The sequence below is a fragment of the Loxodonta africana genome, chromosome 10 (assembly GCF_030014295.1).
Source record: "Loxodonta africana isolate mLoxAfr1 chromosome 10, mLoxAfr1.hap2, whole genome shotgun sequence".
NCBI classification, from domain to species: domain Eukaryota; kingdom Metazoa; phylum Chordata; class Mammalia; order Proboscidea; family Elephantidae; genus Loxodonta; species Loxodonta africana.
In genome coordinates, this window is record NC_087351.1 from 29692322 (window position 1) to 29719558 (window position 27237).

General features: G+C 42.1%; 2 protein-coding genes across 9 annotated transcripts in view; one reads left to right on the forward strand and one right to left on the reverse strand.

Moving 5' to 3' along the window:
- The window catches only part of CCNB1IP1 (cyclin B1 interacting protein 1), a 31410-nt gene extending 19282 nt beyond the window's left edge, over window positions 1–12128 (reverse strand). Inside the window, exons 1-2 of one of the 6 annotated variants that reach the window (XM_064292259.1) lie at window positions 5606–12128; window positions 1868–2390 (exon numbers count right to left, since the gene is read on the reverse strand). The gene's annotated coding sequence lies outside the window, so the exon portion shown is untranslated. The other 5 variants (XM_064292261.1, XM_064292258.1, XM_064292262.1 and 2 more) reach the window with 5 other exon arrangements.
- Window positions 12129–12448: 320 nt separating this feature from the next.
- PARP2 (poly(ADP-ribose) polymerase 2) lies at window positions 12449–23714 on the forward strand. 3 transcript variants are annotated; one of them, XM_064292256.1, is made up of 17 exons: window positions 12627–12742; window positions 12972–13220; window positions 14082–14246; window positions 14745–14815; window positions 15433–15483; window positions 17596–17692; window positions 18520–18595; window positions 19191–19293; window positions 20302–20464; window positions 20691–20829; window positions 21607–21670; window positions 21752–21886; window positions 22148–22275; window positions 22465–22564; window positions 22877–22975; window positions 23215–23339; window positions 23458–23714. In XM_064292256.1, exons 2-17 carry the CDS (start codon window positions 13211–13213, stop codon window positions 23615–23617), a joined length of 1686 nt encoding a protein of 561 aa, XP_064148326.1. In that variant the 5' UTR covers window positions 12627–12742; window positions 12972–13210; the 3' UTR covers window positions 23618–23714. The 3 variants fall into 3 exon arrangements, with proteins under 3 accessions (XP_064148324.1, XP_064148326.1, XP_064148327.1); XM_064292254.1 differs by lacking the exon at window positions 12972–13220 and having other exon boundaries at window positions 12449–12742; XM_064292257.1 differs by lacking the exons at window positions 12627–12742; window positions 14745–14815 and having other exon boundaries at window positions 12749–13288.
- The last annotated feature ends 3523 nt before the right edge of the window (window positions 23715–27237 follow it).

The window sequence follows — 27237 nt, forward strand, 5'->3', positions numbered from 1 at the left end:
GCCATATGAACCAGTGACTACATCAGCTTGAGACCAGAAGAACTAGATTGTGCCCGGCTACAACCGATGACTTCCCTGACAGCGAACACAACAGAGAACCCCTGAAAGAGCAGGAGAGCAGTGGGATGCAGACCCCCAATTCTCAGACCAGGCTTAATGGTCTGACTGAGACTAGAAGAACCCCAGTGGTCATGGCCCCCAGACCTTCTGTTGGCCCAGGACAGGAACCATTCCCAAAGCCAACTCTTCAGACATGGATTGGACTGGACAATGGGCTGGAGAGGGATGCTGGTGAGGAGTGAGCTTCTTGGATCAGGTGGACACTTGGAGACTATGTTGGCATCTCCTGCCTGGAGGGGATATGAGAGGGCGGAGGGAGTTAGAAGCTGGCGAAATGGACACGAACAGAGAGAGTAAAGGGAGAGAGCGGGCTGTCGCATTAGGGGGAAAGCAATTGGGAGTGTGTAGCAAGGTGTATATGGGTTTTTGTGTGAAAGGCTGACTTCATTTGTAAACTTACACTTAAAGCACAATAAAAATTATTTAAATGAAAAGAATCATTGGTCAAGAAAGTAGACATGGAGCTGGGTCTTAAAGTTGCACTGTTCAGTAGGTAAACACTCACTACATGCAGCCATTTAAATTAATTAAAATTCACTGCCTCCATTACTTTAGTCACATTTTGATTATTCAACAGCCACGTGTACCTAATGACTACCATGTTGGACAGCACAAATACTAGAACACTCCTGTCACTGCAGAAAGTCCTACTGTCTAGACAGCACTGCCTTAAAGGATGGGTATGACTGAAATAAACTGACAGAAAGGAGGCCACAGCTATCATTCTTAAAGACTTCTGTTAAGCACTATAGAAGTTGCTTCATTCAAACTTCATGACAACCCCATATTTATATTATACTCTGATATACATTTGAAAAGTGAGGCTCAGAGAATTTCCTAAGGTCACTTATCTAGTAAGGGATAGAACTAAGATTTAAATCAGTTCTATCAAAATTCCATACTCTTTTTCATTTCACCATGCCACTTCCTACATGAGGGAACAGGGCTATAGAACATGGTTTGCATTACGATGTAATGACAATGACTTCTTGTCCTATAATTCAGTAATGCTTTAGTTACGTACAATGTTCTCAGGTCAGCAGTATGCCAAATTAACTAAGGGAGCACACACTCAAAGCGAGACATTAAGACAGAGGTTTTTATAGTTTAACAACGTCTACTTCAAAACTGCAGGATCCAAGTACTTGCTACAGGACAATAATTATAGGCTGATAGGCACAACTTCTCGTTTGTCTCATCTCACACACAGAAAACCGAGAATTCATCGGTCCTGGTCTTTGTGTCCACAGCAGATAGCACAATGCCTAACACATAAATCCCAATGTTAAATATAAGACATGATGCTCTATACAGGATTCTAGTTACGTTTCTACAAATGTCATTCTACCACGCGAAGGCCATTCCACATTTCCAGGGTATTTGGGGAGCTGAACTATTATTTTGTAAATACTCCATAAACATACCCACTCAGGTTATTGACTGTGGGCAGTAAGTGCTTCAAATAATGGGGCTCACAGCCAAAAGATACATTTTATATATGTAACGGTTCATGAAGGCCTGATACAGACTACAGATTTATAATGCTGAATTAGATAATGCTTTCCATTTTAAGATTGTGTTACCATTCAATTTTACTCAGTTCCACCTCAATTCACTTAGTCTTTGTGACACATACAGGTGTCTTTTCTATCTGAAAAGAGCCTCTGATCTTTTTATATAGAAAAGACATATATACATGTCACAAAGAACCATTTAAGGCACCGTATCTTAAGAGTTTAGTACTTGCCTTAGTAGTCCCATCAGCCTTTAACCCTTCCTAATAAGAATGTCCAGAAATCCTGGGGGTGTAATGATTAGGTGCTACGGCTGCTAACCAAAGGGTTGGCAATTCAAATCCACCAGGTACTCTTTGCAAACTCTATGGGGCAGTTCTACTCTGTCCTATAGGGTCACTGAGTCGGAATCAACTTGACGCCGACAAGTTTCGTTTTTTAGTTTAATGAGAATGTCCAAGTCCACTTGATTTTTAGGGGGGTCTACAGATGTTTTAGGAACCCTGGTGGCATAATGGTTAAGTGCTACAGCTGCTAACCAAGAGGTGAGCAGTTGGAATCCACCAGGTGCTCCTTAAAAACCCAATGGGGCAGTTCTACTCTGTCCTATAGTGTTGCTACGAGTCAAAATTGTCTTGACGGCAATGGGTATGTGCACAGCAAATGTTATTGAGGTTTTCACAGTGCCACTTCTGTTCTGGCATACAGGCTGCTAAAGAATCACGCCTTCTCTCCTCAGTGGATTCCATCTTCAACCTGAAGCAAAAGGAAAACAACACAAAACTGGTTACTTGGCTTGGGTCTCCTTTAGAGAGCTCTATAAGGCACTATTTTCAGAAAAATCCAAGTTTTGCTTCCCACTCACTGTCAGCTATTTTAGTTAAGAATTCTGATCATTTTAATCTTTAAAGAAAAGAGGGAATCCATTCAGAATACAGATGATATAGAAGTGGTCAGGTCTGAAACACAGGACAGTTATAGACAGATAATCCACAACCCACCACCTCACCCAGTCTGAGTCCTTTTGCTGGATAAAAATACAGTTGCCAAGGGGTTGAGTCAAGACAGCAAGAAGAAATAACTTCCAATCAGGATCTAAGAAGCAGTATAAATCTTCTCTACTGTATTAGCTTTCTATCTTACCCATTTCATAATACCCTGCCAATCTTATATTGCACAAAGCACTTTCCAGACATTGCCTCATTCTGCAAGTACTGTGAATCTTCATTTAACAGATGGGCAAACAAGACTAAATGGCAGGCAACTTAGCTTAGTGGTTAAGATAATGGATTTGAAATCTGACAGAAATGGACTTGAATCCCAGCTCCTCCCTTTTTCACTAAGTGACCCCAGTTGCCCTTCTCTAAAATGAGGACAAATACCACCTACCTCTTGGGATCCTTTGAGGATAAAATGAGGTAATAAACGTGAAATACTTTTTACAGTAGCTGGCATGTACTTAAACATCTAACATGTTGTTTCTATTTTTAAATGTCTGAGCTCAATCTGCTAGGGAGTAGGTAAGGAGATATTCTGCCTACAAATTTTACACTTTTCACAATAACCCTGAAGCCAGGAAAGTCACTCATATTCATAACAGCCTTTCCAACTCCAAGCTACTGTGTCTTTTTAAGAAAAAATATTTGCTTCCCACTTTCCCTCATTCCTTATTTAACAATGTAGAAAGACTCCACTGTACATATTCTATATAAAGTTACTTAATAAAACCATACTTCCATCGGGAATAATAGAATTTCTCTCCCAGGAGCCATTATTCAATGAATACAATGAATGTGACCCAGCTGGAGCTGGACTCATAAGGACACATCATAAGGGCCCTGAGGTATAAAAGCAATTGCTAGGACAATCTTAGAAAACGTTTTTTAGGGAACCTTTCACAAAAACTTAGAGCACAAAAGATTCATATATTTTCCACTCTTACCTTTTTCTATTAGCATTTAGTAAAAAGCAAGATTTGTTGGGCCAAAGAAGACCCTCCTGACTGTCATTCCTGAAATTTGTACCAATGATTATTAAGACGGACAATTCAAAATGTAGAGTCATGGTGATTTAGCAGTTTTTAGCCGTTGTGAAAGGGTGAAGCTTTTAATGATTTCATCCATGTGTAACGTTAATATATACTGATGAGTCTGTAATATTCCTTGGACTTGGACAGACACGGCTCTGGCAGCATGCTTGTCCGTGTCCCACTTCTGCCTCTTTCAACATAGTCCAAATACAACCTTTCTTTTTGCTTTACCCTAACTCAGTGGTGATTTTACCCTAGGACACATGTGTGTTCCCCACAAGATAAAACTAACCCCTACTTTAAATGAGGCAGGCAGAGACACATTCACATAAAAGCCATTAGCAGGGTTTTGTCTTTGGCAGAAAATCCTATACTGCCCAATCAAGACATTTAAGGTATTGTTTGGTTTCTTACCATTTTACATACACAAAATATATATAAATAACAGGAAATGCTGCCTAATTAAATTCAGAGTCCTTATAAATAGAAAACTAATATTTATGAAAGCATAACTGAATGCCACAGTTACCAACTGATTCAGGTATAAGGTTGGTTATTCATTATAGCATTTGGGGAGAAAAGAGCAAGATCAGTAAGCTTTCTAAATGTTTATCAATAAAGGTTAAATAAATTGTGGTACAGCCATACATTAAAATACTACGTAGCCATTATAAAGAATGCAGAAGCTCTTTATTTACTCCTGGAACTTTTAAGTGAAAGCAGTAAGGCACATGGCAGAATACGGGTAGAAGAGGGAGGAGTGAGTATACTTAAATTATCTACATAAAATGTCTCTGGAAGGATACACCAGAAACTGTTAACACTGTTCAGCAGGGGGGAAACTGGGTGGCTCAGGGGTAGGAGACTTCGATCCCTTTTGAATTTTGAACCATGTGAATGTCTAACCTATGCAAAAAATAAATTAAACAATAAACCTTGAGGATTATGCTTATGGAAGACCCAAAAATGGCTATTTCTACATTCCACCAGCTCGGTCATAATTTGTCTTTCTCACTTTCTGCCTGTAAGGATAACCAATACATACACTATATTCCAACTAATATATATCAAAGAGAAAAATGGGAATGGGATAAATTACCCTCAAGGTCACTAGGCAAATGTTTTTATGAGGAAAAAAAAATCCAAAATGAATTGACTGCTTCCATCTAGAAGGTGCTATCATTTAATATATGCCTACCAGTGACCGGCCTTTATATATTTCACTTTATCTTCCAACCTGAGCCTCAGAACGGATAGCTGTCTCGCCCAAGGTCACCGGAGCAAGCTGGGGCGCTGGAATTTGAATTTAGGCTTGCACTAAGCTAAGGCCCCCTGTATATCTTTTTCAGTGTATCTTTCCGCCCTCACCACATTGGTGACATTCAAATTAGGAACTCCTCTTAACGCTCACTAAAATCATTCGACTTCGGTTGTTTGCTGCCCTGTCTCAGCAAGAAAGCCAGACCGCTCTGAGCAAAGACCAGGGCAAAGACAACGTCTGCTGCAGAGCCCACTAATCCAATAAGGACCTGCGCTCGGTAGGCAACAGAGAATTACTGAACATGTGCAGGGCTGAACTCCTCCCAAGATCTACTCTTTCACCCAGGGAGATATAAATCAAAACAGCAATACCTTTCCCTCCAAGCAAAAGAATCCGGGCGTTTTCCAGGAACGCACGCACTCTGTACTTGAAGCTGAGTCTATTGTTTCTAGGTCACCAGGTCTAGGGGGAAGGAACGCAGATCCAGCGCTGCAGAAACCCACGTGCAAACAAGCCAGGCGGAGCGTTTCACGTCCTTGCCCCAGCCCCCGCACAGCTAAAATAGTCGCCCTGCGACTCACATACTCCAATGCTGGCTTAAAATAAAGACCTGTCACGAGGGCGTATGGCTGACATGGAAGAGAAATTCAAAACGGACAGAGAAGTAAAGCGCACACTCACCAGCGCATCAAAACGGAGAAAGAGAGACAGGAGAGAGACAGGAAATGGCCTTGGGAAGTAGCTTGAGACCCTGATTGGCTAATGAGTTAAAGGCGGGTTCCCTCCTCCTTCACCTTAAAATCAAAAATCAAACCCATTGCCATTGCGTGGATTCCGACTCAGTGACGCTATAGGACAGAGTAGAACTGCCCCATAGGGTTACCTTGAAACGTATTAAAATAACGCAACCCCCTCCTTCACCTACTTGTCTTTTCAAGGATTAGTCATGTTTCTTGCACAGGTTTTACACTGAACTTTTTAAATCTAATTTCTTTTTGGGTCAATGTACTTAACAGCATAAGCAAACACTGGCTAATTCAAGTTATTTACGTATGTTCCTGTTTAGACAGGCCTACGGCACTGGGTCTGGACTGCATTTTATTCCAAACAAATTTCATCCCTTTAGGATAGCTTCCTGTCCTTTGTGACCTCAGCACTGGTAATTTAATGGAAGGTAACGGGATCTATTATAAACAGTCTAGATCTGCTCAAGTTAGAATTCGCCTTCAGGGCACTATTCCAGCTAACTGGCTTAGTGGATAAAAGCTGGGTGGTTAAAGCATTGAAATAAAATTTAGCTAATTTTAAATCCGAGCCCTGCTATTGTTGTTAGGTGCTGTCCAGTGCGTTCTGACTTAAAGCAACCCTATAGGACGGAGTAGAACTGGCCCACAGGGTTTCCAAGAAGCAGCTTGTGGATTCCAACTGCCAACCTTTTGGTTAGCAACCGAGCTCTTAACCACTGCACCACCAAGGATCCATAGTGGCCCTGTGAACAACAGAATGAAACATTGCCCGATCCTGCACCATCTTTACAATGGTTGCCATGTTTGAGCTCATTGTTGCAGTCACTATGTCAATCCATCTCATTGAGGGTCCTCCTCTTTTACTATGACCCTCTACTTTACTAGGCACGATGTCCTTCTCCAGGGATGGGTCCCTCCTGATAACATGTCCAAAATAAGCGAGACAAAGTCATTTACTTGCACAGATCTAAATCTCAGCTTCCTCAACTATAAAAAGAAAAAAATCATGACATCTATCTCCTAAGAAAACCAAACCAAAACCAAACTTGTTGCTGTCAAGTCCATTCCAACTCATAGTGACTCTACAGGACAGAGTAGAACCGAGAACTGTCCCATGTGGTTTCCAAGGAGCACCTGGTGGATTGGAACTGCCAAACCTTTTGTTAGCAGCCATAGCTCTTAACCACTGCACCACCAGACTCCACATACCAATACAGCATTATATAAAAGCATAGATACATAGACCGTATGTCTAAGTCATCTAGCGCCGCTATAACAGAAATACCACAAGTGGGTAACTTCAACAAAGAGAAATTTATTCTCTCACAGTCTAGTAGGCTAAAAGTCCAAATTCAGGCCATCAGCTACAGGGGAAGGCATTCTCTGTCAACTCTGGAGGAAGGCCCATGTCATCAATCTTCCCCTGGGCTAGGAATTTCTCTGCGCAGGAACCCCAGGTCCAAAGGACACGTTCTTCTCCTGGCACTGCTTTCTACGTGGTATGAGTTCCCCCCTCTATGCTTGCTTCCCTTTCCTTTTATCTCTTGTAAAATAAAAGGTGGTGCAGCCCACACCCCAGGGAAACTCCCTTTACATTGCATCAGGGATGTGACAATCTCACCCTAACCCTCTTTAACATAAAATTACAATCACAAAATGGAGGACAACCACACAACACTGGGAATCATGGCCTAACCAAGTTAACACATATTTTGGGGGGACACAATTCAATTCATGACACCCTATGTGTTTTAACGTTGAAAAGGAAAAGCTGCCCAACCTCTAAAATGGATTCCTGGAAAGGGGAATGAGGAAAAGATCTAGGTCTTGGATCCATTGAGTTACCAATGTTGAATCTGCTGACTCAACTCCTATTAGGTGAAATTAAAAATGTGGAGCCCTGAGAGGAATATTTTTGGCCACACTTAGCACAAAACAAGGGGGGTCATCTGCCCTCAAAGAACTTTGTTGACCTATGCAATGATCTACTTGCGGGAGATAACCATCTTAGCACCAAGGGATAGTGTAGCTATACTACTAGCATAGCAGTAGAGGACTTACCAGACTCAGCTGGGATGGATGTGGGAGTCAGGCTCCTCGTCTAAGCCCTAGGCCTAAGAATTTTTGGACAATTCAGGGGAAGTGAAAGGTATCAGACTTGTCCCTCATAAGACTTTGGTAAATAACACTTCCCTCCATTTTTGTACATTTTCCTGTCCCCAAATTGATAACTTTTAGATCTAATCTAACTTATTTTATGCCATAATTAAGTCAGATGCAGCCCACTTTGAACTAACACTGAAACAGATTAACTAATATAATGCAATCCAACTTTTATTGAGGAGCCCTGGTGGCGCAATGGTTAAGTGCTTGGCTGCTAAAGGAAAAGTTGGCAGTTACCTGGCCATCTGCTCCCAATAAAGATTACAGCCTAGGAAACCCTATGGGGCAGTTCCACTTTGTTCTATTGGGTTGCTGTGAGTCAGAATCGACTCAACGGCACACAACAACAACATTTATTGAGTGCTTACATTTTGTCAGATTTATTGCCAAGTTCTTGATATGCTTTGATGTTAATATAAATGATTTTTTTCCTAAAAATTTTACTTATAGTTGTTTGAGGCTCTTTTATAAAGATACAGTATATACACGTATATATGGGTGTATATATGTGTGTCTATATATACATATATACACACATTGTGTGCCGTTAAGTTGATTCCAACTAATACAGACCCTACATATGGCACAGCAGAACTGCCCCATAGGGTTTCTTAGGCTGTAATCTTGACGAGAACAGATCACCACATAACCTCCATCCTGTACTTTCGATTAGCAGCCAAGCACTTAACTATTGTGCTACCAGGGATATATATATGCTAAGCTCTCCTATTAAGTTTACAAATTTACTGTAGTTTCTTCTGGATTTTTCATATTTACGATTAAGTCACATGCAAATAATGAGAATTTTGTTTTCTTCTCTCTTAAGTTTGTACCTTTTGACGAACAAAGGTTCTTAATTTTAATAAAATCAAGTTATCAATATTTCCTCTTATAGTCAATGATTTTTGCATCTTAAGAAAACCTTTCCCTAACCACAAGATCTAAAAGATATTTATCTGCACTTCCTCCTCAAGGGTTTTTGAGTTTTATTTTTGAAGTTAGTCCTTGATCCATCTGTAGTTAGAACATCCATATTAGACCAAAGCGAAACTCCTTGCCTTGGCCTGAAGGTCCAACTTGCTGTGAGTCCTTGGCTGCCCCTCCAGCTTCAACTCACACCACAATCCCCATTGCTCTCAACCCTGTAGTCACCCTGCCTATCACCTCTTCACCACTGATTCTTCTGATAGAGCTCATGTCATTTACTGAATGAAGAGTTCCCCATCTCCTTGATCCAACGGTCTGCTCCCCTATTAGAACTTCCCTTAGCACTGCATACTTCCCCTTAGTGGCACTTGTTACAGCAGCACTTTCACATTTGTTTGTGTGATTACTCAAATTAATGTCTGCCCCCAACTAGACTATAAGCTCCAGGAAGACACGAACTGTACCATTTTGGTTAAACTATATGAGTCAGAATTGACAGGACAGCAATGGGTTATTACATCCCCAGCACCTGGCAAAGGTGTCCAATAACTTGTTGAAGTAATGAATTTCCTAATTTTGAACCATCTTTCCATAGTTGCAGCAAAATCTCCTTGTGTATATGGCATCATTTTAATATGGGAAATCCTGGTGGCATAGTGGTTAAGAGCAATGACTGCTAACCAAAAGGCCAGCAGTTCGAATCCACCAGGCACTCCACTCTGTCCTGTAGGGGTGCTATAAGTTGGCATGACTCAAAGGCAATGGGTACAGTGTTTTAATACAGTGCTGGATTTTATTTGACAACATCTAATTTAGAAGGTGGTATCCCTGGGAGGTCCAAACAATTAAGCACTGGGCTACTAGTCAAAAGGTTGGTCGTTTGAACCTACCCAGAGGTGCCTGAGAAGACTGGCCTGGAAGACAGGGCTGGAGATCCGCTACTGAAAGGTCACAGCCTTGAAAACCCCATGGACTGCAGTTCTACTCCCAAACACATGGGGTCACCACAAGTCACAATCAACTCCACAGCAATTAACAATTTAGAAGGTCTTGAATATAGATAACAAAGTCCTCATTTCCTCCACGTTTCTGAGACAGAGTTACCTGGTGTGCCTGTTAAAAATGCAGAGTTCTAAAAGTTTTTAGCTATGACATTTCCGATCAGCGCCTGATCTCTAAAATCTACATGATACTGCAAAAACTCAACTACAAAAAGACAAACAACCCAATTAAAAAATGGGCAAAATATATGAACAGGCACTTCACTAAAGATGACATTCAGGTAGCTAACAGATACATGAGGAAATGCTCACGATCATTAGCCATTAGAGAAATGCAAATCAAAACTGCAATGAGATTCCATCTCACTCCAACAAGGCTGGCATTAATCCAAAAAACACAAAATAATAAATGTTGGAGAGGTTGTAGAGAGACTGGAACACTTATACACTGCTGGTGGGAATGTAAAATGGTACAACCACTTTGGAAATCGATTTGGCACTTCCTTAAAAAGCTAGAAATAGAACTACCATACAATCCAGCAATCCCATTCCTTGGAATATATCCTAGAGAAATAAGAGCCTTTACATGAACAGATATATGTACACCCATGTTCACTGCAGCACTGTTTATAATAGTGAAAAGATGGAAGCAACCAAGGTGCCCATCAACAGATGAATGGATAAATAAATTATGGTATATTCACACAATAGAATACTATGCATCTATAAAGAACAGTGACGGATCTGTGAAACATTTCATAACATAAAGGAATCTGGAAGGCATTATGCTGAGTGAAATTACTCAGTTGCAAAAGGACAAATATTGTATAAGACCACTATTATAAGAACTCAAGAAACAGTTTAAACAGAGAAGAAAATATTCTTTGATGGTCACAAGATGGGGGAGGGAGGGTGAGAGAGGGGTATTCACTAACTAGATAGTAGATAAGAAATATTTTAGGTGAAGGGAAAGACAACAAACTGTGCAGGAGAGGTCAGCACAACTGGACTAAACCAAAAGCAAAGAAGTTTCCTGAATAAACTGAACAACCGAACGCTTCAAAGGCCAGTGTAGCAGGGGGCAAGGGTTTGGGGACCATGGTTTTGGGGGACATCTAAGTCAATTGGCACAATAAAATCTATTAAGAAAACATTCTGCATCCCACTTTGGAGAGTGGCGTCTGGGGTCTTAAACACTAGCAAGAGGCCATCTAAGATGCATCAATTGGTCCCAACCCACGTGGAGCAAAGAAGAATGAAGAATACCAAAGAGACAAGGTAATTTTGAGCCCAAGAGACAGAAAGGACCACATGAACCAGAGACTACATCAGCCTGAGACCAGAAGAACTAGATGGTGCCTAGCCACAACCGGTGACTGCCCTGACAGGGAACACAACAGAGAACACCTGAGGGAGCAGGAGAGCAGTAGGAGACAGACCCCAAATTCTCCTAAAAAGACCAGACTTAATGGTCTGACTGAAACTAGAAGGACCCCAGAGGTCATGGTCCCCAGACCTTCTGTTAGCCGAAGACAGGAACCATTCCCAAAGCCAACCCTTCAGACAAGGATTGGACTGGACAGTGGGATAGAAAATGATACCAGGGAAGAATTTGCTTCTTGGATCAAGTAGACACATGAGACTATGTTGGCATCTTCTGTCTGGAGAGGAGATGAGAGGGCAGAAGGGGTCAGAAGCTGGCCGAATGGACAAGAAAAGAGAGAGTGGAGGGAAGGAGTGTGCTGTCTCATTAGGGGGAGAGCAATTAGGAATATACAGCAAGGTGTATATAAATTTTTGTACGAGAGACTGACTTGATTTGTAAACTTTCACCTACCAAAAAACCAAACCAAACCCAGTGCCATCAAGTCGATTTCGACTCAATTAAAAAAAAAAAAAAATGCTGAAAAGTGTGCCCCAATGACAGAAAAAAAAAAAAATGCAGAGTTCTGATCCCCCCACCTTCACCCCAGAGACTCTAATTCAGGGGGTCTTGTAGAGGGTCTTGGGTTGGGGTCCAAGAATAGCCTGTTAAGTGCGTTGCCCCACTTTCCATGATTCTTATGCACCCAAACATTGCAGAACCCCTGAAAAAAATCTCCCTTGTGCTCTCTGGATTTACTGTCACCAAATATGTTCCTGATGACCAAGTCTGTCTCCTCTTCAGAAATTCCCTACAGTTTTTGTAATTTCTCTCCAGAGAGAAAGTGCTTCAGTGTTGTCTTCCCCCCAAGTCAAATTCAACTCTTCCCAAACCACCAACACTCGTTTCTCTATAACTCTACATCCTATTCTATCAAAAAGAATGCCTATGACTACCTCTCTTTTTATTGAACACTAACAGCAAACCTTAAGCAAAATGACACAGGACGGGGGAGAGTAGTCTGAATTGGGTTATAAGGCCCCCAATCGGGGTACCTCACCTCAGCCATTGAACTCACTTCGCTGGCCGTGAGTCTGTTCCAAGCTCCGGCGAAGGAGGCATCCGCCGGGCCCACCCCGAGGGTGGAGTCCACGGCTTCTCCTGCCTAGTCTACCCGCGCGCGGAGCCCCGTTCTCTGGGAACTCACCTCCCCGGAACTCAGGGAGGGCCCTGTTAGGGCCGCCTCTGGCCCTAGTCTCAGACCTTCCCAAGGGACAAACTGTCGAGTGACAAACGCACTCAGGTCGTGGCCCCACCGATGAGCTTCCCTCCGCCCTATGGGATAGGAACAAATTCGTCAGGATTTATAAGACTCTCAGAGCTGTAGACATTTCACAGTTAGGGCGATGTCCCACAATACATAGCAACATGCAAATACATGAGCCTTCTAGGAGGCCAGCCTCCCCGTCCGCGTGGTCATCTTCTCGCTAGGGCGCACGCGCGCTGCGTGTTCCCGCTCTGTGACCAGGCAGGCGATTCCTGAGAACCGCTTGGTGACGTCAGTGTTCTGGCTCCATGGCGGCTCGGCGGCGGGGGACGGTCCGCGGCCGCGCGCGAGGTTCGGAGCTCTGTGTTGGGCGACGCAGTGAGGGAGCGGGTAGGGGGACGGAAATGGGAAAAGGAAAGGTGTTTACTGCTTTGGACCCTACCCCTTCCAGCACCCCCTGACCCGCACTTCGTTGACTACCGAATTAGTTTTCGGGTTTCAGCTTTTTTTGAATTACAGAAATGTAGGTAAGGTCTTGTGGGCCTGTAACAACTAACAGAGTGCCTTTAACAACTAACAGAGTGCCTGCTGTGTGCCAAGCACTAAGTACCTGATGTCATCAATTTAAAAAAGAGGAAGACCCTCAACCAGATGGATTGACACACTGGCTGCAACAATGGGCGCAAGCACAGCGATTACGAGAATGGGGCAGACCCCAGAAATGTTACATTCTGTTTTACGTAGAGTGTCGCTCTGAGTCGGAACGGACTCCAGGGCACCAAACAACAACAAAGGAAGAAAAACTCTTCCAGTTGAACTATGATTCACTGTAAATATGTCATGTATTGTAAGATGCATGCTGCTTTCAGAGATGATATGATGTAACTCTTAGAATTGGTGAGATATAGTACTCTGTGTACCATGTTCTTTAATGGATAGGTCCACTCTATAAATGAGGTATTATTGTTATCATGGAAACTCTTGTGGCCTTGTGGTTTCTTAACCACAGGGTTGGCAGTTCGAATCCATCAGACGCTCCTCCGAAACTCTGTGGGGCAGTTCTACTCTGTCCTGTAGGGTCACTATGAGTTGGAATCAACTTGACCGCAACAGGTTTGGTTTTTGGTTTTACTGTTATCATCCTCAGGATTTTACAGTTGGGGCAACTGAGGTGAAAAGAGATTAAATAACTTGTCCAGAGTTCTACAGCCAGAAAAGGCAGACCTGGGCTCTAAGCCAGCCAGAAAACTCTAGGGTCAATTTCCTGTTACGGCATATTGCCTCAGGTAGTAGGAGGATAGCTATTTAGTTGTCACTGGGGGAGGAGTATACAGAAGAAATAAGCAGCCTCTGGTGCAAACTAAATCATGAGCCATACTGACAGTGTAACATTGGGTTGGGTCAAGGAGATGGGTCTAGGACTGCAAAGGTGAAAATTGTTTCCATATTTAAAGTCATGGGATGGTGAACTCATAAAAACCCTGGGGCTCCTTTTTATTTCACTTCATTTCTTAGGGAGTGTTTACTTAGACTGTGTTACCAAGAACAGGGGTGTGGCAGTTGTTATTTCTTCCATAACTTTTACAAAAGCCACTTAAATCACTTCTTTAAAGATTATGTTTTTTGAAAGTAGAATCATATTCAACGTGTTCTTATTCTTTTGCTTCTTTACCTGTTCTTGTCCTTTTAGCTTCTGTAGCATTAAATGAAACTAAGAGAGTTAATAATGGCAACACAGCTACAGAAGACTCCCCTCCTGCAAAGAAAACTCGAAGATGCCATAATCAGGGGGTGAAAAAGGAACCTGTGGCTGAAGGCAAGGCTGAAAATTATGACAAGACAGAAGACAAGCAAGGTCAGCTTCATGGTGTAGGCCAGGGAGGACATGGACCAGCAAGAGGTTTTCTGGGGGAGGAGAGCAGATGTAGTTCTTTCAACTCTTATTTCTTCCTTCTTTGAAATAATTAATTTCTCCAATTTCATTTTCATTTATTTGAGATGGATTGATACTAGGCAGAAGATCAGGATTGCTTGGGAAGGGCACAGTTAATTATGACAGATTTCCATCTAACCAGGAATCTCTGGGTAGTACAGATGGTTAATGTGCCCAGCTGCTAACCAAAAGGCTGGCGGTTTGAGTCCACCCAGAGAGGTACCTCAGAAGAAGGGCCTGGCGATCTACTTCTGAAACATCAGCCATTGAAAACTCTATGGAGAACAATTCTACTCTGACACACATGGGGTCGCCATGAGTAGGAATCAACTCATTGGCAACTGTTTGCGCCCATCTAACCATGACAGCTGCATTTGACTCTTGTACGAGTAACGATAGTACGTATCTGTGTTTCCTCAGAATCTGTGAAGACTTTACTGTTAAAAGGCAAAGCTCCTGTAGACCCAGAGTGCACAGTCAAAGTGGGGAAGGTGAGAGACTCTAGAGCTAATCCTCAGTCCATTGATTCCTCAGAGAGCAGTGTGGTTTGGTTACTGGGAATCCTATCTGGGACATTGCTGATATTCATTTTAGGAATCCTCTACAAGATATTGCTAATGGTTTATTTTCTCCAGGGTCTGGGGAATGGGAGTGGTAATAATCAGAGTGTTTTTAATGTGGTTTATGAATTGGGTTGTTATCAACCTTCCACACTCATTCTCTCTTTCTCAATCAGAAAATTATATCGTTATTAAGGGAGAACCGTTCTCTTTGTTCTAACGAAAGATTGTGCCCTGGAATGGCGTGTGTTACTGAGGAAAGAGAAAAAGATTTGAAGAATACAGAAGAAAGGCTGCCTCTGGAGCAGGCTTCCTTTAACTGAGTTAGAATCATTTGTGTTTCATAATTAGAAAAAGGCAGAATGTTCTCATTAGAGTAACGGGCTATGTGTCCAAGAAAGTATGTTTGCATTTGCTTCTCTGGAGGGTAGTACGGATAGGTATTGGTGGTTCTGAAGAGTGACACTTTGAGGCATAAGAAAATTCAGAGCCTCATTTAGGACCTGCTCAGGGCTGAGACTATACGAATGTCATTTTTTTCTCTGTAGGCCCATGTATATTGTGAAGGGAATGATGTCTACGATGTTATGTTGAATCAGGTAAGGAGAGGAGCCATTCTGTTTATGGGAATTGCTTTTTGATAATTATTGATGACAGAGTCCCAATGCCCAGATCTTTAATTCTGAAATTCCTTACATTAGCCACTGGTGGTTAGTATTCTCCCATACGCAGCCCTAGAACACTCGACCTGCTAGTGGAGTCCCCCATGAGAAGCAGATCTTTTTTGCAAATTTCATGTCTTTAGAACTCTTATCTATATCCTTTTGCACCTTTTTCTTACTAGTTCTAAGGAACTTTATCTAATATGGAGAATAGCTGTTTGTTAAATAAATTGCAAATATGTTTTCCAAATCTGTGCCTTTTGCCCATGTTAGTTTCAAATTTTTATGTAGTTAAATTTATTTCTTTTTAACTAATCTTTTTCTCTTTATTTCATTTGTTTCGAATAGATAATACATTTGCTCTCATTACTGTATTTCCTGGATGTCTTTCCATATTTTATTGATTCAACATATACAATTTTAACAATTTCCTAGTGTTCCTTAGTTACTATTTCTTCCACTTAAAATATCATGAGCAGACAGAAAAGATCTTAAGGCCTTTTTTTGTTCTAAAATCCTATGACTATTATAATGTGAGCACGCCAAAGGTAGAGGTAGGAAATGGCAGCATATTTACTAAAGTAGTATGTCTAAGTAACCAGGGCTGTGCCTTATCCAGAAACCCTGGTGGCGTAGTGGTTAAGAGCTTATGGCTGCTAACCAAGAGGTCAGCAGTTCAAATCTACCAGGTGCTCTCTGGAAACTTTATGGGACAACTACCCTGTCCTATAGGGTCACTATGAGTCAGAACCACTTGACAGCAGTGGGTTTTTTTTTTTTTTTTGATGCTGTATCCTGGACTTTTCTCTTGCTTCACTTTGAGTTCTAGTTACTTACTTGGTACCTCCTTTTAGACACTAGTCACATTCGCTCTGATTGTCTCCAAGTAAGGTCAGGTTAGATTTGGGATAGATGTGTCAGTGGTTCCTGCCTGGCCTTTGTCCCCTTCTAATATTGTCCTGCCCTCAGCTCATTGTTAAATTGCTACAGCTAACAAACCAAAGCTGTAATTAAAACTATCAAAGAGTAAGTCTTCCAAAGAAAAGTATAATTATTATAGACCTTTGGGGCATAATAATTATTAAAACATAATAATTGTTTTCGTTTAGGAAATGATCATTGGAAATGAATTGGAAACTAGAAAATTCAAGTGGCCTAGGGAATATTAATGGAAGAAGCTGAGGCAGGGAAAAAAAAAACAGGATGAGGTTGGGTAGAGGGTTTTAGGAAGCTTACTGGCTCCCACTTTAATTCCTAGAAATTCGAAGCCTAATATGTAAACCCTATTTGTTCATTTGGAGACCCTGGTGGCGTAGTGGTTAAGAGCTACGGCTGCTAACCAAGAGTCAACAGTTCGAATCCACCAGGCTGTCCTTGGAAAGTCTATGGGGCAGTTCTACTCTGTCCTACAGGGTCGCTATGAGTCAGAATTAACTCAATGGCAGTGGGTATTTTTTTGGTTATTTCCTCCTTAAGGAGCCCTGGTGGTACAGTGGTTAAGCACTTGGGTGCTAACCCAAAGGTCAGTGGTTCAAACCCAGTAGCCGCTCTGAGGGAGAAAGACGTGGCAGACTGCTCCAGTAAAGATTTAAAAAAAAAAACCAAACCCAGTGCCATCAAGTCAATTCTGACTCATAGTGACCCTATAGGACAGGGTAGAGCTGCCCCATAGAGTTTCCAAGGAGCGCCTGGCGGATTCAGACTGCCAACCTTTTGGTTAACAGCCATAGCATTTAACCACTACGCCACCAGGGTTTCCCGGTAGAGATTCCAGCCTTGGATGGAAACCCTTTGGAACATTGTCTGCTCTGTCCGACAGGGTTGCCATGAGTCAGAATCGACTCAACGGCAACGGGTTTGGGTTTGGTGGTTTTGATACCTTTCTTATATCCTTACTCTTATAGGAAACCTAATATTCTTGCCCATGCTGTCCTTTTCCTTATGGAAACTACTAGTTCCTCTGACCAGGGAGGAGTCACTAGTATATGTGACTCCATTTGCATACCTATCTCCTTTATGTATATAGTTTATTTCTCCCACTCATCATAGACCAATCTCCAGTTCAACAACAACAAGTACTATCTGATTCAGTTGTTAGAAGATGATGCCCAGAGAAACTTCAGTGTTTGGATGAGATGGGGCCGAGGTAATGACTTTTATTATGGATTTTATAAGTTGTCATTCAGAAAACCAAAAACAGCTTAGTAAGTGGCCAAAGGATCCTCTGGGTTTAAATAAGTTAAATGGTGATTCTAAAGTCTGCAAGGGACTTAGAAATCAAGTTGGGCTTCTAGAAACTAGGAAGTGACGAGCGTCCTCATTAGGAAGCTCCCATGGAAAAAGCTAAGAGCAGCCCATGGAAACTGAGAACTCTCCTGTGACTGATCTGCGAGCGTTGTTCAAAGATACAGCAGTTCGCACATAACTTGTATCAACATGATCAGTTCCCTAAGCCCTTTCACCGTTCCCTTCTCCCTTTCCTCCCCATTTGTCAGATACTAAGCAGCAAGGCCTTAGAGAGTCCAAATTTTGCTTATTTAAATAAAAAAGTCCTTACTATAGCATAGTGACACCTAAGATTTGCAGGTGTACTGTGTGGTATAGTGAAAGGTTTGTGGAAGACAAATACTGACTTCAGAGGCTTGGAGAGTTACAGAAACAACTGCATTTTGTTGCAGAGAAAACTGATCTGCAGCAATCTGGACACTCAGCAAGTGGTCTGGGTGTGCAGCAGCACGTATATTTAATGAGGAAAGGACAGCCAGGTTTGAAACCATGCTTCTCAGCCCCCTTGATTAGAGAATTCTTTCAATATTTGCACATATCATATCTTCACTGACAAATCAATAAAATGTGATTTTGATATGGAGAAAGAAAAAAAAAAGACTGTAGAGAGCTGTCTTGTTACTATAAGGGAACTCTTCATAGGTTGAAGGAAACAGGACCATCTTATGTGTGTCATTTACTTTGCAGTTGGGAAAACAGGGCAGCACAGCTTGGTGGCTTGTTCAGGGGACCTCACCAAGGCCAAGGAAATCTTTCAGAAAAAGTGAGTGCTAAGTAATGAGTACAAAAAACACCCTTTGTGGATATATCTCCTAAGATTAAAAATTTTACAATAAATGTGATTTGGCCTAAATGTGTCTTTCCACTCGTCCTTTGACTGGAACACCAAACTGAATTCTTAGATCAACCTAGAACCTTAAGACTAAGAAATTCAGGAGTTTCGGAAAAGTGGAGACCATTATGGGGTGGAGACTATCCAGTTAGAGTTAAAAAAAATCCTGTTGCTACGATATGGATGAAGAACCTTCTGGAGACTCTGAAAGCATGCTTCTTTCAGAGAAGGGGACTGGATAAGGATCTTTTGTCTTAACTCTCAATGATTTTTATGCTGTTTTTATGCCTTTGCTAAGCCCACGGTCCTTTTTTCTCATTTTTTGATCCCTTTGTCTCCCGAGCTTTCTGTCCATTCACTGCCCTGATTTAGAATCTAGGATTTTTGGAAAGCTGATGCTTAAAGGAACTCTGTTGTGGGAAATAAAAATTTTGGAGGGGTCCTGTCTAAGGAAACACAAGTTGTGAACTCATCCCAGCATTAGTCCTTGATTTATAAGGTTTTCTTACCATTTTGGACCCTATAGATTCCTTGACAAAACGAAAAATAATTGGGAGGATCGTGAAAAGTTTGAGAAGGTACCTGGAAAATATGATATGCTACAGATGGACTACGCTACCAACACACAGGTGAACTCTGACTCTTGGGAGAAAAGCTGTCACCTCTTAACCAGAGTGAAGCCTAGCAGAATGGCATAGATCAGGTCCTAACTGCAACAGGCCAGGATAGTTCGAGTCACTGCTGTTTCTTACCTAAGAAAAGATAACGATTCCTTCAGGAGTAACTCACTGATCTTTGTAACCTTGAAGGGGCTGTAAGAATGATAGAATGTGGGTTTCGAGTCTCTGTTGTTTACTAAGGTTCTTACAAAATATTAGGTCCTGTTTCCAGAAGTTTAATGTTATGGATCAAAGGAAAGAAAAAAAAACAGTTGCTGTCAAGTCAATTTTGGGTGACCCCAAGTGTGTCAGAGTAAACTGTGCTCCATGGATCAAAAGGAATAATAAATAGTCAAACTAATAAAACTGTATTTAAAGTTGTCTTCACTTCTGGTTATATGTCATAGCAAAAAAAGTTAATTTTGACAAACTGAGATGCAACCAGGTAGGTGACAATGGCCTTAAAAACTGTCACATATCTGAAAAAAATGGAGAAATTTTAGTCTTTTTCAGTTGAGAAGATTTGAGAAACAATAAAAAAGCTATCTTTAAATACTTAGAGGACTATAATATGAGGAGAGCATTTTTTTTCTTTTTTCTTACTGTGCTTTAGATGATGGTTTACAGAGCAGATTAGTTTCTCATTAAACAATTAATGCACATATTGTTTTGTGACATGGGTTGCCAATCCCGTGATGTGCCAACACTCCCCTTCTCAACCTTGCGTTCCCCATTATCAACTTTCCTGTCCCCTAGGAGGACATTTTTAGACGATGTTGTGAGTTTTTAACTGTAGGAAGCAGAATTAGGCCTAGAAAGTGGAAGTCACACTGAGTGACTCCAAGCATGTTAATAATGGAAGTTCCTGTGTTCAAATAGAAGCCAACTGATGATCATCTGCCAGGGATATTATAGAACTGGTCCTAACGAGGAACTTAAAATCGATCCTTTCAGATGTTACGATTTTTTTTGCAATAGGGTGAAGAGGAAACAAAAGAAGAGGAATCTCTTAAATCCCCCTTGAAACCAGAGTCGAAGCTAGATCTTCGGGTACAAGAGCTGATAAAGCTGATTTGTAATGTCCAGGCCATGGAAGAGATGATGGTTGAGATGAAGTATGACACCAAGAAAGCCCCACTTGGTAGGACTTCAGATTCGGCCCTACATTCTCTCTTCATATTTCCTAGTTCCTTTAATGGGTATTCCATCACCGTTATGGTTGTACTGACTGAGGAAAAGGGATTTGAGGTGAAAGGTTGTGGAAGGGGGAGGGTCTATTTTCAAAGTCTTTTGTCGAGCAGGGACGTAAGTGCAGTTTACAAGCTGGGATCCTATTTGTGAAGTCTGATCTCTGGCTGGGCCCACAGGAAAGCTGACAGTAGCACAAATCAAGGCAGGTTACCAGTCTCTTAAGAAGATTGAGGATTGTATTCGGGCTGGCCGGCTCGGACGAGCTCTCACGGAAGCATGCAACGAATTCTATACCAGAATCCCACATGACTTTGGGTAAGGCCCTGTGCTATTAAATCAGCTTGTTCTCCTACCCCTTCTTATCCCCTAAATCAACTAGCAGTAGCTATAATCTTTTAAATTTTACATTCCTAAGGAAATTATTGTCTTGAATAGATACAGAACCAAAATAATTTATAGATAGCCTATTTAATGGCTATCTATAAATTATTTGTTAGCTGTAACAAATACAGGAGGCAATCACCTGGCCTGACCAAGTGGAAGTTACTGACTCAAGAGAGATTAAGTCTAGTATCCAGCCACCAAGTAAAATACCTTCAAGCATATCGCCCCCTTTTTCTTTTTCCTTAAGGTAACTATAACCACATTAACACCATTTCTGTGAACTCAAATGGTACAGGCACATGAAACACATTTTTATGTTTTTTGATCATAATGCTAGTTTCTATTCCTTATTTTTTTTTAAAACCTTACGACTTTATGAGTGGTCTCAGGTCTACCTCTGCTTCTAGACAGGACTATATCCAAACTGTTCCTTATTGATATCAATATACCTTATTAAAAAAGGATCCAATAAAAATTTCTATCGTAGTCCCAAATGTCAAAATCTGTATAGTTTGTATTATCTCAGAGTATATACATAATATCCTTTTATATATTTGGGAGTTCAAGTCTCTACAGATCTCTCTTTCAAATGAAAACCCCAGTTTCTCATACCTATTTTCCAAAGGACCTATTCTTAGTCTCTTGTTTTTAGTTATGTGCCCTTTGGCCACACATCTAAGAGCTCATGGGTTATATCTCTGTCCTTAGACTCCGTACCCCTCCACTAATCCGAACAGAGAAAGAACTGTCGGAAAAAGTCCAACTATTAGAGGTGAGATACGTGTGGATTGGGAGATATTAAATCTCTCGACCTAGGTTCCTCCCACATTGATTTCATATCTCATCTCATCAGGCATTGGGAGACATTGAAATTGCCATTAAGCTGGTGAAAACAGAGCTGCAAAGCCCAGAACACCCATTGGACCAACACTATAGAAACCTACATTGTGCCTTGCGCCCTCTAGACCATGCGAGTTATGAGTTCAAGGTAAGAAAAATGATCATTTCTTTTCACGTCTGTAGATCCACTCTCCCCCACTCCGCTGTTCTCTACTTCTGGTTAAGAGCCAACTATCGAAAGGACAATTTTTATTTACTAGGAATCTGGGTTCTAGAACTCTAACTGCCCTGTGAGACCTTTCGGGAACAGAAAGCTCTGCCAAGTTATACCAGAAGCCATGATGTTCTTCAGCTCAGCCTGGTCTCTTTCGGAGTCCACAGCAGCCATTCCTTTCATCCTTTTTCACAGGTGATTTCCCAGTATCTACAGTCTACCCATGCTCCCACACACACTGACTACACCATGACCCTGCTGGATGTTTTTGAAGTAGAGAAGGAGGGTGAGAAAGCAGCCTTCAGGGAGGACCTTCCTAACAGGTCTGAGTCTGGCTCTGGGTTTGGAAAGACATTCCCCATCTTTACTACTCTCTAGGCCTTGCCTGAAGTGCAGTTGTGGGAATTATGGAGGAGGGTGACAGAGGCAGCTGTTGGCTTTTTCATGCTCATGGCCTTTGTTTGCAGGAGAGCAACAGAGGGTACAGGTTGACAATAACAGCTTTTCCTTAGGATGCTGCTCTGGCATGGCTCCAGGCTGAGTAACTGGGTAGGAATCCTGAGCCATGGGCTTCGAATTGCCCCAGCTGAGGCTCCCATCACAGGTTACATGGTGAGTAGAAACTGAACCAGGGAAGGAGGCACAGGGAAAAGGATATAGTAATTAGGTAGTGCTCCTTTCCAAGAATTAAACCAGCTCACTGATAACACTGCCATTTCTTACTATGTCCCTTTTTCTTTAATTTTTTAAAGATATCCCTCCTTTCCTCAGAAGCAGAGATTGACAGATGGTTCTACCCTCTCTGCAGCAGGGTTTTGGGGGGAATTTGTGTTTACGAGAATGGACACAGGGTCAGTGGTATGAGCCTTCCTTCTAACACAACAGGTTAAGCTGTTGATCTTGATGTTTATTTGTATAATGCAGTTTGGAAAAGGAATCTACTTTGCCGACATGTCTTCCAAGAGTGCCAATTACTGCTTTGCCTCCCGCCTAAAGGACACAGGACTGCTGCTCTTATCAGAGGTGAGGCAGGAACACATCTGTGATCTCTAGTTTACTATTCGTTTCTGTTTTTCCAAAGAGAAATATTGGACCCCAGAACCAAGAGGGGAGAGCTTGATAGGGGAGCCAAGTGCAATTCCCATTGCAAAGCACTCTTCTGCAGGAGCTGGGGAAGAAACTGCTGGTGGGCTTTTCTCTTGGCTTTAGAGCCATCTAATCCTCAGGAGGACATGGGCATTCAAAGATCTTTTGCTTTGCAGGTAGCTCTGGGTCAGTGTAATGAGCTACTGGGGGCCAATCCTGAGGCAGAAGGATTACTTCAGGGCAAACACAGCACCAAGGGGCTGGGCAAGATGGCTCCCAGTCCTTCACACTTCATCACCCTGTAAGTACTCAGAGCTAGGAGGCCCAGATGACTCTTGGCCAGATAAGGTTCTCTCCTTCCTCCATTCCAACTTCTGCACCAAGAGGCTGCTGTTCACATACCTTTTTCTATTTGACAGGAATGGAAGTACAGTGCCCTTAGGACCAGCTGGTGACACCGGAGTTCTGAATCCAGAGGGTTATACCCTCAACTACAACGAATTCATCGTCTATAACCCCAACCAGGTCCGTATGCGATACCTTCTGAAGGTTCAATTTAATTTCCTGCAGCTCTGGTGAATATATTGAATAAACCAGAGACTATATGATCTTCAATCAAGGAAATAGGCCATGTTGAATTTTCTGATATTTTATGTAATAAAACTGTACATATCTACCACTGGCTCCCTTGGGCTTTGCTTTTCCAAGCACGTATTGCTTCTGATATTAGTGTCTCTTAATCTCCAGGAGAGAAAGTACACATTGCTGTGGGTCCCACAGCTAGTTACTCCCAATACTGCTTCTTCCCAGCAGAATAGCCTCTGCGCATTGAGGGATAATGACGGGGGCTAATGCTTTCCCCCATTGTATTCAGTTTGTCTGCAGACTGGAAGTTTGTTTGGTATTATTGCGGGAAGGGTAGAGGCAGCAAAGGCTGAATCATCCCTTTTTCCCCCCATTGGTATTATTGCGGGAAGGGTAGAGGCAGCAAAGGCTGAATCATCCCTTTTTCCCCCCATCCAAATCTCACTTGATTTTTCCCCATTTACCAACTGTAGACCAAGTCTCCCACCATTTAACATCCTAAGACTTAGAAGAAGTCCGGAAATTGAGGCAGCTTTGGAGGACTGTCACTAAGCCTAAATGCATCTTGGGGAGGAAAGCAGAGAAGTGGATGCGTTTACTGTTAACCTGCCCATCTAAGAAGTAATATAAGCCCACATCAGATCCAGAGACTTCCTGATTATTTTCAAACACACACAACACACTTCCTTAATTAACAGTGAAGGACATTTAAATGGAAACAATCACCTGTAATTTCTTAGCCTAGATTACCAATATCTGTCCGTATTTTAAATGTACGTTTATCTTTGACCTAGATGTTACAGGTGTGCATGTCTTCACAGGTGTCACTGCGGCACTGCTATACAGGGAATGTCAGTGCATGTCTTCACAGGTGTCACTGCAGCACGGCTATACAGGGAATGTCAGTGCATGTCTTCACAGGTGTCACTGAGGCACTGCTATACAGGAAATGTCAGTGCATGTCTTCACAGGTGTCACTGAGGCACTGCTATACAGGAAATGTCAGTGCATGTCTTCACAGGTGTCACTGAGGCACTGCTATACAGGAAATGTCAGTGCATGTCTTCACAGGTGTCACAGCAGCACGGCTATATAGGGAACCGTCAGTGCATGTCTTCACAGGTGTCACAGCAGCACGGCTATACAGGGAACGTCAGTGCATGTCTTCACAGGTGTCACTGCGGCACGGCTATACAGGGAACATCAGTGCATATCTTCACAGGTGTCACAGCAGCATGGCTATACAGGGAATGTCAGTAAGGAACCTAGTAGATACATCCTCTCACTGAAATTCTGTACTGCTATTAAAACTAAAGTAGGCTTCACACACTCCAAAAAAACAGAAGGAAAGGCTTCCCAACTCATTCTATGAGGACAGTATTGCCCTGATAACAAAATCAGATAAAGATATCACAAGAAAACTATACAATGTCCCTAATACATACAGATATAAAATTCCTCAACAAAACACTAGGAAGCATAACTGTCATGGATTGAATTATGTCCCCCAAAAATGTGTGTTATCAACTTGGTTAGGCCATGATTTCCCAGTATTCTGTGGTGGTCCTCCACTTTGTGATTGTAATTTTATGTTAAAAGGATTAGGATGGGATTGTAACATCCTTACCAGGTCATATCCCTGATCCAATGTAAAGGGAGTTTCCCTGGGGTATGGCCTGCACCTCAAGAGATAAAAGGGAAGCAAGCAGAGAGTTGGGGACCTCATACCACCAAGAAAGCAGCACCAAAAGCAGAGCGCGTCCTTTGGACACGGGGTCCCTGCGCCTGAGAAGCTCCTCAACCAGGGGAAGATGGAGGACAAGGACCTTCCTCCAGAGCTGATACCCTGAATTTGGACTTGTAACCTACTAGACTGTGAGAGAGTAAATTTCTCTTTGTTAAAGCCATCCACTTACGGTATTTCTGTTATAGCAGTAGTAGATGACCAAGACACTAACCCATCAACATATAAAAATACACACCGTGACCAGGTGGGATTTATCACAGAAATGCTAAGTTGGTTCAACATATGAAAACTGATGTGGATAGGCAGAAATGTAGTATATGAAAAGGTGCTTTTGTGGATAGGTGGGAGAACAGATTGTTCGAATGTCCTGTGCCCCCACAATCCAGTAGCTATAACTTTGGAACTCATCCCAGCAGACACTGGGAGAAATCAAAATTCAGCTTAATGATAAGAGCCCAAAAGATGTTTAGCATAAAACTTAAATTCATTTTTCCCTTCAATTTCCTTGGGCACGTCTTTATACCTAGTGTCTGTTCCTATCTCCACTCAGCAACTATTATGACCTTCTTGTATATCTCCAAGATGCGAAAGACTGAAAAATAAACCTTTACGCCAACCTAGCCAACAAGGCAGAGTATATTCAGCAAATCAGCCTTCGCTTAACTTTATCCCATCCCTCCAGCCTTAGCTGGAGTATTTTGTAGAATTTTCAGAGCATTAATGATAAACAATTAAGAGTTTCTTCCTGCCCTTGGCCCAGGCTGTCAGGAGAACAAGAGGTGAAGAATTGAAACCAGCAACTTTTAGGATGATGCTATACCATGGTTCTCAGCAAGATTTCTGGGTAGGATTCTAAATCATAAGTTTCAACTTCCCCAACTGGGGCTTCTAGTCACAAGGTACATGTGGTAGTCTGGAAGGTAAAATTGAGTCATTGTAAGGGACACACAAGAAAACGTAGAAGTGTTGGCAGCTGGGGCCATTCTTTATGTCTTTATCCTTAGACTGGGGGAGAGAGACCCTGGGACACTGGGTAAGAACTAAGGTCTCTTAGGTGATTTCTCCACGTAAAACCTAGAATCAGGGTAAAGTGAGAGCAAAACTCACTATCATTAAAATCCCCAAATCCTCAAAACTCACTTCTGTACCAGAGTACAGTGGCATTTTCCTAAGAAAACCCTACTGACCCAGACCCAAATCCCTGTAATAGCCATGGCTTGTCTACACAAGTCCTTGAATTCTTGGACACAGAAGACATTTCCTTCTCCAATCCTTAGAATGAAAGGGCCTCAGTAAACTTCCCCTCCCACAGAATATACTTGTAGGAAAATAAAAAGGTTCTAGAACTTTTGCTTCAGAGGATCAAAGTCCATGTTAAGTCCATAGGTATGACTGTTCCATTTTTCAAATCAAATTTTAATCCTAATAAAATTCAACTTGAGAGGCATATACCTTTGTGACCTCTTTCAAGAATGCCGATTACTATATTGACTAATGCCTGCAAGTCAAGTGGCTCTGCTGCCCTGTCAGAAGTTGTGAGGGCCAGAAAACTCACTTTGCTCTCAGTGCCCTGGCTTCTCACTTCACATCTGGGGAGTTAGTTCTGGGAAGATGAGGCTTCTTCTGTGAGAGGAGATTAGTACTGTCCCAGTTCAATTCCAATTACTTGAAATGCCCTGAAGTGGGCACTACTGACTCACTCTACTCTTCCTTTCCTTAGCCTTACTTGGCCAAGGAGAGGCCTTCGGCACTCTCTTCTAGTGCTGGCCAACATCACTGCTGTTCCTCCTCCTCCTGGCAGGATGCTATCCTAGGGCCCTGGGGCTAGCAAGTAACATAAGAACTTTAAAGCCTGGTTTCAAAGAGT